Source organism: Catharus ustulatus, chromosome 12 (genome assembly GCF_009819885.2).
Source record: "Catharus ustulatus isolate bCatUst1 chromosome 12, bCatUst1.pri.v2, whole genome shotgun sequence".
Taxonomy (NCBI): domain Eukaryota; kingdom Metazoa; phylum Chordata; class Aves; order Passeriformes; family Turdidae; genus Catharus; species Catharus ustulatus.
Window position 1 is genome coordinate 8611864 of NC_046232.1, and position 18541 is coordinate 8630404.

General features: G+C 34.2%; 1 protein-coding gene across 1 annotated transcript in view; it reads left to right on the forward strand.

Moving 5' to 3' along the window:
* WDR72 (WD repeat domain 72) overlaps window positions 1–18541 on the forward strand; it is a 95183-nt gene that overhangs the window by 17662 nt on the left and 58980 nt on the right. The window contains exon 13 of the mRNA XM_042779679.1: window positions 9745–9947. Coding sequence (XP_042635613.1) covers window positions 9745–9947 — 203 coding nt within the window. The remainder of the gene's footprint in view (window positions 1–9744; window positions 9948–18541) is intronic.

Below are 18541 nucleotides of genomic sequence, written 5' to 3' on the forward strand. Positions count from 1 at the left end.
TCCAATGTGTGACAGATATACACTGCATCACTGAGGCACCTCTGCAGGAGCACAGCACCTTTCATTAGGATTTCATCTGTTGGCAAATGAATGGGCAACCACACATAATACCACTTGCCTACACTGTTACCTCTGAACATGTTCCCTAACTCAGTTAAATAGGATAAAATCTGAGTGGTAGCCTTGAATTCCATTAAGGAAGGGGGCATAAGATAGCTGTTATTGCTTCTACAGTCAAAAAGTTTATATTTCTTCTGGCAATGCAGTTAGCTTCATGACTTAGGCTTTGCCTCTAAGTTAAAGTCAATGGAATATTGTGTGAGACTCATGTATCACTGTTCAGTTAGAAAAACAAATCTGAACAGTGTTCCTGTGCAAAAGGTAATGGATGACTGGGAAAACAGCCAGTCTGTTTATAATTTCAGACTGTGGATTAAGAAATTTCTATTAATATTTCAGTATTTACACTGTTGTAGAGTCAGCAATAATTCTGTTGAATTTGACAGGTGGCTTTAGAAAAATTTTGAGACCTAATACCACCTTGACTGTAGAATGGTTCTTTCATCAGGTAATTAATAGGGTGACGCCTAAAGCAGATGAAAGATTTCATTGTGCATAACAGTTCATTGTCAGGCTTCCTGTGGTAAGGGTTGACACACGTGTACAGAAAGCATTCCAAAGGACATAACAATGTTTGTCTCAACAGGCTTTCGTAATCATCACTTTATGGGGCAGAAGAAATTTTGTGTCCTAGGTTAAACTCTAAACCAGTGCTACTTCATGTACAACTTGTAGTCTTTTAATGAGATTTACAAAGATAACCTTATTTTACATGATCACTGGGAAGTTTTTCTGAGTACAGTAGTCTGCATGTATTCTAAATAAATAGGATTTCAGCATAGTTTATGAAATGTTATGAAATGTTAAATACCAGGAGTATGGTTGATTTCAAGTGTAATTTAAGTCTGTATCTCTTCCCCACTGACTACAAGACAAGTTCAAAAAAGATGTGTGGGGGGTAGGAAGACAAAAGATAGTTGCCTGTTGCTTTTACAGGTCTGTAATAAGCTACATTTAATTATATTCTTTTATTCCCTTGATTTACAGAGCAAAGTAAAATTATTCTAAGTTTAAATGTTGATATTGCACCTGCATGTGTGTAGTGATATAGAAAACAATATAGAGGCCATGAAATATCTGTGTAGTTCAATGTATTTTACCTAAATTTTAATATATGGATACGGCAACTTTCCATTACAGAGGAATATCTTTCCATGACAATGAATATTGATCTAATCATACATTTGGAATATTAATATAGTATGTGTACAGGATAGGCTCCAAACTTGTGTGCTAGAAGACAAATATGAAAATCAATAACAAATTTTATTCTAATTAAAGTGCAGAATATTTCTTCCTATGGCCACCACTTGAAATCCCTTTCAATAAGGAAATTAGCTGTTATCTGTATTGCTTTTACATTTTCCTAACCAGCTGGTATCTTTGCTGTTTTAGAAAAGTAAATATCATTACAATATGATACAGTAATAAAAAAGATCAAAGGATTTTTGCTGGCTGTGTACAGCATATGGCAACGTGTCTACCAAGCCACCTTTAGATCCAATGTGTATTAAGAGTGAGAAATAAATGGGTGGACTTTAAATAGCAATATTCTGTGCTCAGAGTTAATAATCTTCATTTATCAGCAAGAAGTTATTTTTCAATTAGTATACGAGTTTAAAGTGAATCTATTCTTTGAAATTCATAATACTTGCAAAATGAGTCACTTCCTAATTTCCTGTTACTTTCTTTTACCTTGCAAGCCTTGCTCTGTTTTATTGTTTTATTGTTGATGATATGTTTAGTTTGGGTTTAAAGATAGAATAACATCACTTAATAAAACTTCAATTTATTGTTCAGTTATCAAACTACATATTTAGCTTTACACTGGCTATGTTATGGTTTTTTCATACTCCCCCAGGGAGTGCAGATTTTCAGAACTGTCTTGCATGCTGCTACCGCCAACATGGAAAAAAAAATTAAAACATATGCCTGAAAAGTATTTTTATGAGGTCAGATTTCTTGAATAGTCAAAACTAATTCTGCTTACAATCCTTACTAGAAAAGGTCAAAAATAATAAATAATAGATAATAACTAAATATACAGTATTTTGTTTCATCTGCAGTGTCTGTGTATTGCTTTCCCTGTTTGTGCACTGTCCTGAATCCTTTCCTGAATAGAATACTTTTTCTTGTATTTAGACGTATTTATTATCAGAGTATCTGAGTACTTAGTAACAATAGTTCTACCATTCTCTTTAGAAGTGCAGGAGCATTACAGTTGTCTTGGCTTCTAACATCTGCATCTAAGCAAATCAGAAATCCTAAGAATTACAGTGTTTTATATAGAATTATTCTGAGAACACTCTAGGTAGTATGCAATTTTAAACAGGCCATGTTTTGATGTATTGAGTATACCAGAGATATACATAGGAGTACCTGCTACCTCAATTCACAGGTTTTCTTTGCTATTTCTATCTGGTTTTGCAAACATCAGTATCAAGGAGATAAGGATGAGTTTATCATGGGTTTTTCAGTAAAGGTAAGTGAACGACTATCACTTCCATTCACTGTAATGAACCTCTGTTTACCACCATGTGCAATGGTCAGTATGGACCTCTCCTGCTTGAGCAAGCAGGAAAAGCAACAGTGCTTCAAGCAAGGCTGCCACTGTGGTGGGAACCATTTATCAGCTTGGAGGTTCAGCTCACAGAAGGTGACTGTTCAGCTTTGAGTTCATACTTTAAGGCATTAAGGTTTTCTGAAACACTTGTGTTTCATGACTTTAACACGAATGATAAATGACTTGAGACACTTCTGCTGAGAAAGGAAAAAAAAAAAATCATACCACCTTAAGATAGCTGTCAAGCATAGAAAATTTTACCTCAAGCATTTAAAATCTCCACAGGTATCAATAAAATAAACTAGCCTATTAATGAGTTTGTCAGCCCTAATAAAATATTCAGTGTCTAACTGCCCTAATAAAATATGGAGTGCAGTGGTCAAATCCATCTGTATGATCATAAAAAACTATATAAAAAATAGAGAAGAGTTCAGAATTCTCTGAAAGTAGTTCTTGTTGTGTTAATGCCACATTGATAAATTTAAATGTTGCATAAAACCTCTGCTGTTTCAGAAGCACACCTGCCATGGAGAAAATTAAATTACTCTGGACAGAGCGATGTTATGGATCAAGCCTTTGATCATATTGATGGTCAAACATGCTGGAAGGTTTCCAAATACTGTTTAAAGATCGCTTTATGTAGTTATATATGCTCCAATATTTTTAGAATTGGTGCCAACAATGAGACGTCTAAACCTGTAATAAACAGCAAGTATGACATGAATTGAAGAGTGTGAGGGGTGAGGTTTGTGTTGTTTGATTGGCTTGTTTTTGTCTGACAACTTTTCTCATCCTATACAGAAATTAGGGATTAAACTGTTTAGAAAGTTAAGGCTTAGATTTTTATCAGGTGGCTGTGAGAAAATATGTTGTATAGTTTAATGAAACTTAGAACTCTATCAAAGTAAATTTGGTCATTACTAGTATTTACGTAAATGTAGAATCAAGAACAATTCCATTTTTGTGACCTTTTTGTCCTTGTAAAATTTAGTGATTTACAATCTTTTTGATATATTTTTCATTTTCCCTGTCTCTCCATTGTTCTCTTTTTCTCTTCAGGTCATTGGTCAGAATTAGATCTGAGTGGGTGAATGTGACCTAACTGATAAATCCTGTGGTTGTGTTTGATCTGTTGGAGGCCGTGGTGTAGGGTCAAAGTCATAGCAATCACTATGTTCTTGTTTCTTTTTAATGAATTTCGCATAGCCTAAAGAGCTGCAGATCTCCACATAAGGTTTAAAAATGAATAAGTATGCCTTGTGGTATGGGTTTGGGACATTTTTTTTTTGTTTTAATTTGTAAATCTTAAGGTAAAAACTAATGTTTTGCTCCCTTTTTATTGCATCTTGTATTTTATATGTGTAAGCCTCGGGTCAGTCTGTAGCTTGTACTTGAATATTTCATAGGTCTCTAAATTTGAATCATCGTTCAGTAAATACTTATTGACATAGAATAATAAAGGGTAGTGGAGCTTGGGAAAGTCTGTCTCAGAGTGAAAAAAAAACAAAGGCAGTGTCATCTGCTCAGTTTGCAGAAGCTGGGGATACCTGACTCTTGTCAGTGTACAAGAGTGTATCTTTATAATCATGTACGTTTATGTACTTTATGTATACTTGATGGAATATATATGGAATTTAGCTGTATGTATATGTTCCCTCCAGTTGATAATTAATCTTATTAATAAGTAAGATTTTATACATGCATAAATATAAATAAGAAGTGTAACTGAAAACTATGATCCAGTGCAGTCAGAAGAATGCATATCAGTGAGGAACTTCATTCCAGACACTAAGGGACAGATTCTCATTCCATCTTTCACCTTGTGATAAAGGAGTATACGAAAACTACAGTAATTTCACGATTATAAGCAGCACCATTTTGACTAAAATTTTGGTCCAAATCCGGAAGTGTGGCTTATAATCAGGTGCGGCCAATATATGGATGAAGTTCAGAAATTTGCCAACCTGGAAGTGCGAGCCCGCAGCAGCCGTGAGTGGCCTGAGCCCGCCCGGTCCCGAGCCGAGCCAGTAAACCCTGTGATCATGCGATACTGTTACTAATTGGCAACTTTATGAAAGTTACCCGCAGATCCTCACTGGGAACAAAAGTGCGGCTTATAATCCAGTGCGGTTTATTTATGGACAAAGAACAAAAAGTTACCGGAAGTGCGGCTTATAATCAGGTACATTTTGTAATCATCAAATTACTGTACTTGCGTATCTTCCAAGTTCAGAGCCAGTAACTTCTTCCATTTAGCACAGTTTAGCACATTTATTGTGTCTTAACAATTCATTCAAAGGATTATTGTCCTTTACTGTTTAGAATAGCTTAGATGGAGTCAGGGAGAGAACCGAGGAGTGTCCTTTCTTTTGGGGTCTTGTGCCTGCATCAGAAATCCTGAGGTAAGGACTGACTGTGTTGGGGAATTGCTCTTTTACCCGCATATATAAACTACCATTATAAATTAAATTTCAGTAGTTTTCTTTGTTATTCTTCATTGCTTTTTTTCAGCTGAAGGATATTGACAGTAGTTTGCTAATGCTCTTCTGTAAGTGTGTGTTCTGAAGGATGTCAGTTATACAGTTGGACATGACAAATCTTCCAAATGCAAAAATAAGTAAGGAGAATGTGAAGACACATCACAGGGCATGTCAATTTTTAGTCTCTTCCTGTAAATAAAATTCCTTTTGATTATTTTAATAGTCTGGATTTTGTGTAATCAATCCCATTTCTATTTGCTAGATAGTATTTACTTTTGTCTTGGTATTGGTTGGAATATATATTCTTAATGCAATATTTGTTTTGTCTATTTTGGGCCAATTGATATTGAAGTGGTAGCAATAGATAAGGTGAAACAAAGTGTGTGACAACTGTCTTGGAGCAAGACTATAGAACTGTAAAATTCAAGGATTTTTGTAGCAAGGAACATAAAATTTCTATGTGCCTTACTCTACCATCATAGAAGCGAGTGTGTTAGGAGGAGTTTTTTCAGGTGAAATAGATATTTATAGGAAAGATTGTTACAGAAAACAAACCAACTAATGCTACAGATGGTACTTATTCTGAAAGGTGAGATTTCTGTTTTGACTACTAGTAAAGAAAAGGATTTTTGACCACATGCTATTTTTGAATAAAATCAATTCTGAAATAATTTCTCATTCACAGAGCACTGTTATGCTGTAAGAGTCATCTGAGTTACTAGGTCACAACAGCACTGCAATATTGAGGCTTTTTGATACTTTAGCTGTGACAGCAAACAGAAAGCACTGGAGCCTGATGATATGACAGGTCATGTGATGACAGTGAATGCCTTGTCTTGAGGCAGGAAGATATGCGTGACCTCTCCAGTAAAAATGCATCCTTCAGTATGCAGAACCCAGAGAATCGTGTGGACAGCACTAACACCAAGAGACACAATTTGTAGTACTTGGCCCACAGGAAGAATAAGATGTTGTAGCAGTCTCTAGCCAGTCACATCTGGTGGTCCAGAGCTGCCCAGGAGAGTGAAATACTCCACTCTTGTCTGTTCCTGAGACTTGGTTGCCATGGTCACAGCTTTAGAGAGATAAAGACTTTCTTTTCCTGTATTTTGTATGTATAGTAGGGGGTCATAGCAGTGGTGTTGCTGCTGTGTAGACACTCCTAGCTCTTCCTGTTCATCCATTGTTATTTTATGCTCCCTCAATCAAAATCCTTTGAGCTTATTTGTATTTAAATACCTGAGGTTTGAGAGTGAATTTTATTTGTATCCTCTTTCTTGTACTCTGATGTACAAGCTTTGTCTTTTCTTACTCATTATTTTTATTTCCTTTAAAATCAGAGACAACATATCCCCAAAAAATTACAGTTTCTGAACAATAACCACCCAGTATTATTTTTACTGTTTGCAGTGGTCAGACAGTGAATGTCACACATACAGGTTTCTAAGTCCTTTCCCTTCATCTTCCCTGTTTATTTCTCAGATGTATTCAGGCATCACAGCATATGGGTCTCTTCCTTTATTTTGTCTCTGCCAACTATTTGTTCTGTAAATGAGTATTGTGGGCTCCTCAGAAGAGCAAAGTTAAGCATATAATATAAATACTTTGTAATACTTTAATAATCACACACTTTCCTATGCACTTTGTGCCATTTTATTGCAGCTCCAGCTATACACACAAACCCGTACATACAGATGTTCATAATAGAGAACAGTATTGGGTAGTATATGCAAGAAATGATGGGGATTTTTTAAGAAAATAGACACCTTCTGGAAGGTACTACTTAAAAGGAATTTGAGATAGCTGCTATGAGGGATATATAAATGATTTAAAGATGTAACAGGAGATTTTCAAGTTGATTTTAGGGGGTACCATAATATTCTTTTAGTAAGAAGATAAACTGGTTGTCCAGGGCATTTGCTATTCAATGTTCCTCTCAAAAAATGTGCTTTAAAAATAAAAAAAAAAAACCCCCAAATGAATTGTAGCTTCTCTGAGAAGCCAAGCACTGTTTCTTACTTAGTATGAACTCAGAAAGGTTTTTTTTCAGTTAATATGTTAATTTTCTCTTCTCCAAACTACTCAAAAAATGGCGTGGTTGCATTGACATTGTTTTGATGCACTTAGAGTTTGTTAGCAGCGGAAATGTTCAGTGACCCAACAACCTGTTGTTGGTTTCTCACTTTGCATCTGGTAAGTCTACAATATGTAGAAGCATATCTGTCATCTGCTTAAAATGTGTGTAAAATACATAAAACATGAATTCACTTTCATGTACATTGAGAATATCCATATATTCCATTTGGGCCGTTGCCTTTGAAGGTTAAATTCTGCTGTCCCACTTTCTCTACCTTTTACCACTTCTGGTATGTTTCTTTTTCTCTCAATTAATTTTTTTTTCTTCAACCAGAACTTGAAAAATTTACTTTGAAGCTGTTGCCGGACAAAAGCTGTGATATATGAAAAGTAACCCAAGTCTGTAGTATGACTTAACTAAAGCCTTAACTAAATTATATTCCATTATATATCCACTAGATTATCCCACAAAATGGTCTGACTCTGAGGGATGACTGCTTCTGGGGCACTCATATGCCTCTGTAGCTACCAAAACGTGTTTGGAAGTTGTCTAATTCCAAAGACTAAGCATAATCAAGTCTTTGAAACTTAGTACCATGCCTCCAAAAGTCTTGGATTTATTAAAAACTTATTGTAAATTCTCTTAAAAGAAAGATGATCCCTGGTAATTTCACAGGGATGTTGTGATAGTCTTGAGGACTCCAGCAGTGAATTGCACTGAAAGAAGAGTTACAGAAAATAAGGTTGAGTATATGTATGTATATACATGCATACAAATATTCACTGTGTTGTGGATTTGCTACAGAAGGTGATAGAGAAAGCTTCAGCCCATCCACTTAAAAGTAGGAAGAACAATAGTTTCTTTGAATTTTGTTCATATTTTGCTCTGAATAATCCACAGAGTTCTGTGGCATGCTTATAGCTTGCAAGGGTACTTTACATATATAAAGCCAAAATAATGTTAGCTGAGTTGACTGTACTATTTCCAAACTTCTTCACTTTCTTGAAAGTACTACAGCATTTGCAATGTTTGCTCATGTCTAATGTGAACTGTCTAATCATCCCTTGTAGGCTTCTATAAACATTATTTTTGTGTTCCTGAAATACTGAAATGTGTCAGTGCTGGGAGCTTTGTAGACAGTTGAACTGTGAAGACCTTTTGGGCTTCCTTTTAGTAACCATCCTGTTCTGTAATGGTCCCTGGCGCTGGCTACAAGTCTTGGGGAGGAATTTTAAAAATGGCACATTAAAAACAATTGGGGCTGATTCTTATTTCTTTCAGTGTAATATTAGAGTAATCTGTGGCATTCAGCTGATTTCTATAGGGGACAAAGAATCAGGTGCCCTTTTCTCTTCTGCTCTGAATTCAAAGACTTGGTCATATGAGTAGGAGAGATGATACTGCAGTGAACAGAAATGGATGAGTTTCAGAGAAATAATTTCAGATAAAGAGATTTTATACACACATATACACACAAACACTTATTGTATGAGATCCCTCAATCCCAGTCCAATATTTTTAGCAGGTGTTACTGATAGAACTTCAATGTTACACATTTTTTTCTTGTAGCAGTGAAAGGGAAAATTCATGTTGTATTACTTGAGGGTAGAAAGAATTCAAACTTAAGGGAAAAACATTTCATGTTATAGCTGATATTTAATACTTGAAAAACTCTTCAGATGTATTTTATCTCTGATATTTATAGGAAACATGCTTTTTCAGCAGTTTCTTTTAATTCCTATAGGAAATGTGTAGCATATAACAGTAGCTCATTTCCAATACATTTAAGCTCAGTTTTGATATCTTTAATGTTAGTTATAATTAAAATAGTATTACTAAAATTATTAGTAGATAAAATTTTTACTAAAGTAATATAACTGGGTATAACATCTAGAGGATTTAGATTCCAGAGAGCCACACAAGTGATGAAAAAGTCTGAAACATCACATTCGTATCCCTAATGACTAAGCTACATGTATATTCATGTATAAACCTCCTTTATGTATGACAATTTTCAGGAATGGGATGAAAAAAAATTAACTTTCTCTTGCTGTTTGTAATCCAGAACACTAGAGGACAGCACTAAAATATTACATAAATGTGTTGTTTACTCTATTAATGATATAGATGCTGTGGGAGGGCTTTGCAAGGTGAAAACAAGTTAGAGTTTTGAACAGTTAGGGCGAGTGATATTTTTGTAAATATCCTTGACTCCCTTTGAAAACTGCATCTCACTCCGCAAGTATAAAATATCTGGAACTGCTTGGGGTCTGAAACAAAGTTACTTGCTGCAGTAATTTCTTTAGAAATTAAACTTTATTTTTCAAATAGCAATAGTGTAGAATGCATTCTTAATTTTTAAAAAAAGTTATTTGCCTCATCTGTAAATATTTTGTGATCTATTTTCTCGCATGTAGTGTACTATATTAATACTATGATACTTACGTAGAGATGTGGTAGTACCACTCATTGAAAGAGTTACAACTTCTGTTGTGTTTCTCTAGGCACACTGGAACGATACGAAACTGGTGAAACAGCAAGGGCAATTCTTACTGCAATTGAAGATTCAGAATACTTAGTGGCAGATGCTCCACTTCCTGTGTCTCAGGAGTCAAAACGGAACAAGAATTCTGGATACAAACACTCCAGCTTGTATAAGCATGGCATGGGCCCTTATCTTGCTCTTACAGAGAAATCTTCAGATAAGGTAAGAGAGAAGAGTAGAGCATGTTTCTTCAGAGCAATTAGTTGTGATTCCAATTATTTTCCCGTTCACCCTCTAATGTGTAAGTGGGATAGTGGCTTGGTTTTAAGTTTATAAAACTTCTTCTGACTGGCTCAGTTTTTATGCCTTTAACTCCATTTCATATACAAATGAGGAAAATGGACAGAGGGCCTTATGCAAGGTCATTAGTAGATAATCTCAAAAGGACTTTCTCAGATGTTATTACCTGTAGGTAGATCCTATTTCCTCATGCCTCTAGCTTGTGGCTGCACCTGTCAGTAGTACCCTGAGAACAGCTGAATACAGCTCACACCCATTGAAATGAGTAGGTCTTGAGAGCAAGCACATTGTGGTTTGATGCTATTGGTCTTTCTCTTATTGTTCTTTTAAATGAGACCACAGATCTGTCTTGTCATTCAGGGATAGTTTTTATTGGGTGTGTTTTTTCTATTAGCATCATCTCAGAATAGACTACCAGTGCCTTATTTTGTGTTAGTGTGATTAGATTTGGCACCTTACTGGTTAAAAAGAAAAAAAAGATGGTAGTGCTCTTGTGAAACACTGGGCTGCAAATAGGCTTGACCATCTTCAGGAGAGAATTGTATTTAGCTTTATCTAGAAATGCTTTTCTACGGAAATCATTAAATCAACTAATTGTGACTGATGGAGAAGATATGCTCTGTCTTTTTGTTTTGAGTAACTAATAGAAGGAAATAATATACTTAAAGTAGTGGTAATGTGTCGTTAAAACAGAGAAAATTGGTACGGAGGCATCGAATCATGAGAAGTAAGATTGAAAATATAATAGTCACCGTATTTTCTTGTGGACTAGATCTATCTATACTTTATTAGTTATTTGTAGATATTTGAAAATTAATATAGTAGATATTTGTTAATTTTAAAGCTGTTTTTTATAACTGTCTCTAATTTAATACAGTCTTAAATTCAATGAGATGGGTATTAACTTTTTCATGTAGAAACAAATAATACAAACCTATTTTTTTAAACCATATTAATGCATCAGGAGGTAATGTTGTCACTGAATCTTGATAAGAGTGTATCTTAAGAATAGGGGTTTCATGTTGTTTGTTCTTGCTTACCACTTTTTTAATTAATGGGGTTTGAGAATTCTGTTCTCTGCAATAAACAGGGAAAATCATATCTGCTATTCTTCAATTCTCAATGTACATAGAAGGTATTTTATCACAACTATTGGGAGTGACAAATGTTTTCCCTCAATCACACATAGAAACAACCTTCAGAATGGTCTCTGGCCTTTATTCTGGCTTTTATAATTATAGGAAATGAACTAGCAGGTATTTAAAAAATGAAAAAGTACAGCTTGATCTAGGTCCTCAGTCTTGAATTTTATGGTCTTCATTGTATGTTTAAATTTACATATAACATTGAGTTTCTAATGATTGTAGTTTAACTTTTAATATTTTTCTTTGACCTTTTACTAACCTTAGTCTGATTTCTAAAGTTCTTTTTGATCCCATTTTCTGAAAAGTCTTATTAGCGTGTAATCCTGCTGAGCATGTTGTGGGGCAGATGGTGCACTAGTTGGCCATTGACACAGAATCTGATCTCCCTGTTAGTTTGTTAAAAGGAATAGTTTCTTCTTGCCTTCTTAAATAGGAACAAAAGAAAAAAGTTTTGGTAGTTGTTTGGTAAGTAGTTTTAGGTATTTCTATTAAATTGAAAATTGTATTGATTTAACAAGGTTGGAGGAAAGAAAATGTGCTGAGTATGAAATGCAGGAAAAGAGCTTTTTATAAACTTTGAACCATGGTGTTTAACATGCTTTGGGAATTATGATCTTAATTTAGGAGAAATATTACAATATTAGGAAACCATGGAAATGTAAGGATTTGTAGCACTTTTTTTGATCTGATATACATCTTTTCTGCTCTGGTTTCTCAAAATAATATTCTATTTTCATGTTTAAATGTTGTTCATTAATTATCTTGTCTAAATGCAAACTTAAGAGTGCTATTGATGTCTCTTAGATGTTTTCTGTCCAAAATACATTTTTTTAGTTTCTTATTCTTTGTCACTACAAACCTGCTACGTTTGTTTAAGTTCATAATGAATTTTGTACTTGGGAAAGCACTTTTCATTCATCAAATGTGTCATGCAGTACATTCAGAGCTTCTTCCCACTTGCATTTGCATTGGAGAAGGTTCTGTAGATTAGTTTGGGAGATGCTGGAGCCTGAATGTATTTAGTGTAGCTGAACCTGGGGAAAACATAACAATGGAAGTCCCCTTAATGCTATTGCAGAAGCCCAGTGCTGGCTACACAAAAGGAGAGTGGAACTCTGCAGCATTTTTAGCACTGTGCTGTTATTGCTGAATTGAAGGCTTGTTATGAAGTCTGCTGTTTTTCTTAAGTTTTGTGCAGAAAAATTTTTTTAAGTTTTTCTAAAAGTGCTCTATGGACTCTTTTGCATAGTTGTCCTTTAGCATCTTGAAATATTCTAGAACTTCAGATCACATGTAGTTAGTGAGAGGACTGTGGTTATCAGACTTCAACATTCTATGCCCCATTAATCAAAGCATGTCATTAATTACGCAGGTAAAACTATCACAAAAATTTCAGATTATCAGAGGGTTTTAATATAGAATGAGTGTTTCATTATCAATTTCCTTCTTTGGCAAATTGTGTAATAGAAATTTAACAACATACTAAATTTTAAGTAGCTTTTCTATCAAAAAACCCCGTCATCAATTTTAGCATATATTAAAGAACTCAATTTTAGAAGATTTATGTGACAGGAAAAATGAGTGGGTAGTTATGCTGTCTTGTTGGTATTGTAGTTGTGGGTGATACTTTTGTAAAATGACTGACCCACATGACGTGTCAAGTTAAATTCAGCATTTATTATTGCCATTATCACACTGTTTTATCATTCATATTATATTTGAGATGAAAGAACGTTTTCAAAATAATGGTCTCTTTCCTCCATTCTAAGAAAGATAAACATCCTAACATAGTAGTCCAGTTTCAAAGGCTTTCTTTTGAAACTTTTACCATGATGTAAATCACATATACAAAAGCAAAATGTTTTGATTTCATGGTGTTTTGACCATTTTAATTCTTTTATTGTGCTGCACGTGCCAGTGGGAGTACCAATAACAGATGACTGTGACAAATTCAGTTAACACAAGATCCATATTAATGTTGTCAAATCCTCTTGATATATTTAAACAGATTTTAATTATTTTTAATATAAAAAACCCCAAAATATATAGCTTAATAGTTCTTCAAGAAAGCTTTACTTAATATGTGAATGTAAAACCTCTCATAAAAATGAAACTTTTATATTGGCCTTAGTCATTGACATAGGGTATTCATCAAGTCAGCAATTTGTGTGGCAAAGTGCCATTTGAATAGTGTATTGTTAGAATACTTATGGTCCACTTGACAAGGGCTCTTGCTGTAAATAGTGCAATTTGACTCCAGCTGTTAAAGAGTGGCTTTGACAGCAGCCAAATAGAATGGAGATGCTTTACTGCACCGCAGAAAAATCAATATTGGGTTCTTGTTCATAGTAACCTGTTTTCTTTTTTTTTCTTTTTCAGATTTATACAAGACTATCTAGAGTTCATTTGTGAAAGTTTAAATATTATTTTGAAAGTGAGGCTGTTTTATTTTAGATTAATGTTGGTGGTGAATGATGCTTGTGTTCAGTTAGAAAGAAAAAGACAGTGCTTTGTGGATATACATAAATGATGTGATGATACAGCATTATTGCAACTCTGTTTATAGGGATAAATGTTAGGATGTGGGTGCATAAGTTGTGTAACTAATGACAAAAAAAATGTTCTTTCCTTCCTCTTTGGTTTTTTTTCTTTTTGTAGTGCTACTGTAGTATCCTTGTCAATTTTCTTAATTATAGGGGTTTTTTTTAAAGCAGGTTTCTTTGTTGTTCTCCCTGTAACAACCCCCACAGATGTTGACAATCTGTAGTGCCATTGTAGATTTTCCTGAAGCATGGTCTTGCTAGTGCTGAACAGTTTTCCAGCAGTATTCAGTGACACAAGGTTGCTATGATACCTGGCCAGTAGCAATAGGTATTGAATCACTGGTCTTAATTACAATAGAATGCACGCTAGACTGTGCTCATGGTGCTTATATGGAGCTAGCTCTCATTATCCCTTTAAGTCATAGTTCTGTTTGAAAATTGGAGCTCTGTGAAAAACCGATTTAAAAAAAATTGAAATGCTTCAGTGCGTTGTATGAAGATTTCATTGATGCACATAAAAATCTGGATGCATCTGGGAATTGTTTTCCTCATGTTCCAGAAACCCTTCATTTTGGCAAGTTTCCTACCTCTTCAGCTTCAGTATTTTGGATATAAATCTGTGTTTATAATGCACTAATATTTCTAGTGATTTCAGTAAAGTAATCAGAATGGACTGGATAGAAACATTGGCGGGAAAAACAGCATATAAAATCTGTGCAATAGTTGCTGAAGCTTGAACTCTTAAATTATACTCTGGAAATCTAGATCAGAAAAGAGATTTTTTTTTTACTGTGTATGTAAGATAAGGCAAAGATGGGGTGAGAAACATTCATTTATATGTGGAATTCTAGAAGTATATATATTTTTTATATATTAACTCGACAATTTCTTAAAATATGTAGTAATGAAGTCCCTTAGAACTTGATATTCACTTACATAATAGTATACATATTCTGCTCTGAACAGAAATATGTGAAGGCAAGAATGTCCAGAAGTTATAAATAATAAAAGGACTATCTACTCTGTTGCTGCCTATAATAAGAGGAGAATGAAGCCTGTAGGACAATAGCAGCTATTTGTTTTAGCATAGTAAGGGAAGCAGTATGAAAATAAATTTGTTATTGGAAGCCTGGAAAATCACTGCTAGTTTAAATCTTACTGATGGCAAAGTTGATAGAAAAATGGAAATAAGGTACAAGCACAAATACGAAATAATACTTGGCAAATAGGAAATCAGGAGTGATACCATAAACAATGATGTCACAGACATGGATTCCTTTAATTTCTTTTCATTTATAATTTTACAACATTATTATGGGGAATTGCACATATTGATGATTTATGTCAAGTAGATTAATAAGAACAAAGTAAAACAGACAATAGTAAAATATTTCTCCTTAAAACTGATAACATCACATTGCTGCTACCAGAGTATTTTTATTTTTTTTCTGGGACTAGTGTTCAGTAGCTATATTTAGTAATTTATTCAGTCATCATGATAGGAAAATGAGTGAAGGAAAAAGGACTCAATAAATACAAAATTTCTGTGTAATTCAGTTGCAAAACATTTTAATACTACATTTCCTGTGAAATTTTACAATTGAGTATTTTATCAAGAGACCAAGGTAGCAACATAACTGCAGTGAAGTAATAACTTGGGATTTATGAGATTAAATTGGGACCATTAAAAGAACCATGATCCTGAGGGATACTGATATCTTTGACCACATGCCACTTTTGATGGAAGTTACTGTAGTTTTTGAATTGTGTCACCAAGTCAAGAATTTGTTGATTTGTGTTTTCTCCATTGATTGCCTCAAAGCAAAATGAAACCAAAAAGTTGCCATTATGATATTGTAGCACATTTTAATCTTACACATGTGGATAGCAATTAACACAGGATGACAGAAATCAGATAATAAGTCTTAACTACTTATTTCAATGTTTCTGACACTAATTATTTTCTACTCTGTGACTGTACTGAAGGTGACTGACTTAAAACTTCTTTCCCTTCCTAGACAACTAATTGGACTGTGTAATAAAGCTAAAGAGGCTGCTATAATATCCTACTAGAAATAACTCTAAGGTCAATATCAACAGTCCTTGTGAAGTATTTCCTGTTGAAGGATGATTTATTGGTGCTAACCTAACTATTGTTGTCTTTGTCTTTTCCCATATCTCTACTGTGCCGTAATTCCCTTCTGTCTCTTGGAATCCTTAGCAAAGTTTGCATTTTGGCTTTTTTAGGGATATACACTTATAATTAAAAACAAAGTTTCTATCTTATGGAAGTGGTGTTCATGATATCATATTTGCCACTTTGGACTGTTTCTTTTAGGTCTGGGTGTGGAACTGGGCACAGTTTGAGTTTTCCTATCTTGGATGTTACCTTTACTGCTTTTGTAGTCTGGAAGGTGTGACTTGTTCTGTAGATCAGCCTAACTGATTTTCCTTCTAAGTGCTCTGCCTAATTCTAAAATCACATGATCTTTATTATAACCTTTATATTTTTGTGTTCTTCAATGGTGTTTTTAAATTCTTCATAATTCATTATAGTGATATGGTGGAATGCTTACTGTTCTGATAATCATCTTTTCTGTTCTAAATATCCATTCCCTGGCCTAGTTTAATTAGTATTATTTTAGTAAATAAAAATATTAACAAGAATTCAGAGTGAATTCAGTGTGAGACCTTTTCCTAGGTTTCCATCTCACATATTTATTTAAAAAAACAGTGGTGACTTTTTCAGAAACACATCATCTTACATGCAACTTTAGAAATAAGAATTGCAACAAACAAACCTTATGCTGCAAAAGAAAGACTTGTTACATGCTAGGTTCCTTCTGATAGCTAAACAAAACACTTGTCTCAGTTATATAGCAGAAATAAAATCCTTGGCTAACCTGTGCTTTGATTTCAAACAAAGCAAGAGCAGTGGTTATATGTCCATTCTCTTCGTATATTTTTGTACATTAATACTCAAACCTTAATTTGTTCTGGTGATCTGGTTTGGTTCTTTCAATACTTATGAGAAAGAATGAATCATCCAAGCAGACATCTGAGCTTGTTTGTTTCCAAATCCTGTCCTTTTGGAACCCTCTGTAGAAAGACTGAGCAGCTTGCAAGAAAAGAACAGTATGAAATTTATGGATACAGAAACTTAGCTACCATCCTGATACTACATCCTAGAATGTTATAGAGTCTTAAAATCTCAAGAATGGCACTTTCTAGAATACACATGATTTTTTTTTTTGTTGTTTTTTTTTTTTCATCAGTCACTTGCTTATGAATTGATCTAGAACTTTTACATAGATAAATTTTCTGGGTGGGGCTCTTATAATTCAAGATGGGAAATGCACTCAGAGCTGCCCAGGGAAAATATGTTGTTTCCATTGGAGTCAGCACTCAGACATGTACTGCTAACTTAATTTTTATGTACATCAGTTCTTCTTACGACAAAGCAATATTCTCAAGCTCCTGCAAAATCCTGTTGGCAGTATCTCTATGTTCAGCATTGTATCTCACAGATATTTGGATGTTTGTTCATCCAGTAAATTGTTCAATATGATAATTCCTAAATCCTGAGCCAGCAGTCTGTGGCTTTGGATTGCTGTATTTCTTGTCCAGTTGATGATCAAGAAAACTTTGGAGATGTTCCATCTTTTTTTCTGAAGTGCTGAGTGAGGATGAAAATTTTTCACTACCACTCAGCATTGAGCTGTAAATATTTCTGAAGATATAGTTAGGAAATTTGCTTTTACATTCAAAATAAGTTAATACATTAAGATGTAGGCAGAGCATTTGAATATTGAGTATATAAATACTTAATTTTAAATGCCGTCTTATTCTTTTTATCTAAACTTTTCATGACTGCGACTGTCCGTGTCAGAAATGGGTGTTAGCTACAGATGAGTGGATTTACAGTTCACTTTTATATTCTTTCTAAGATAAAATTATTAGACAAGATTTTGTCAAAAGTATTGTTTAGAATTGCCTTTCTAATAGTGTGCCCAGGCAGGCAGTGATAACGAATTCTAGAAAAAAGCAAAAGTTGTCTGTAAAAAATAGCCTATACATTTCTTCAAATATTTGACTAAAAATAAAGTGTAGATTTGTTTCCTAGTGTTGAAATTTTATGAAGGATGTTAATTTTACTTGCCTGTTATTTTTTGATACCTTTTAAAGATTTGTCTCCAGAAGCACTTTTATATGTACACTTTAATTAAATCCAATAGAAAACTGTAAGTTGAGTGTTACAGAAAACGTGCAAAATGTTACATTTTCATACCAGACTTCTACACTGAGCAATAGAATAGACATGTTAGCAATTCTTCCTGAACAATTGAAATTTTTGTGCCCAGTAGATCCATCTGGACTACAATCTGCCTGACAGTGGCCTTCCATACATGATAAAAAGAGGGTTTATTCAGTTGCTTAGACTATTCATCACACAGCTTGAGCCTGAAGACTCCTTGGCTTAATTACTTACATTGTGCCACAGATGCATCAGCAGTGATGCTACAGTTACTGTTCAAAGTGCTGTGAGGATAGTAAAGCCTTCCACTGGGATTTAACAAAAGAAAAAAGAAAGATTGCAGTGTTGGGAGGGAAGAGGGTGTCTCTGCTTATGTTGCAATTAAGTTGATAGATAAACGCTGGTCCAAACTCAAAAAAAATTGTAGCTTTTTCTTCATTGGAGGTGGATTTTTAGGAGGATTTGGGCATCTTCAGTAATATGACTGGAGTTGTAATGAATACCATAACAAAAGTAAGGCAAGGCAAGTTCAAAACAGTTTGTTTATACTAGTTCTTATGGGAAAATTCATCA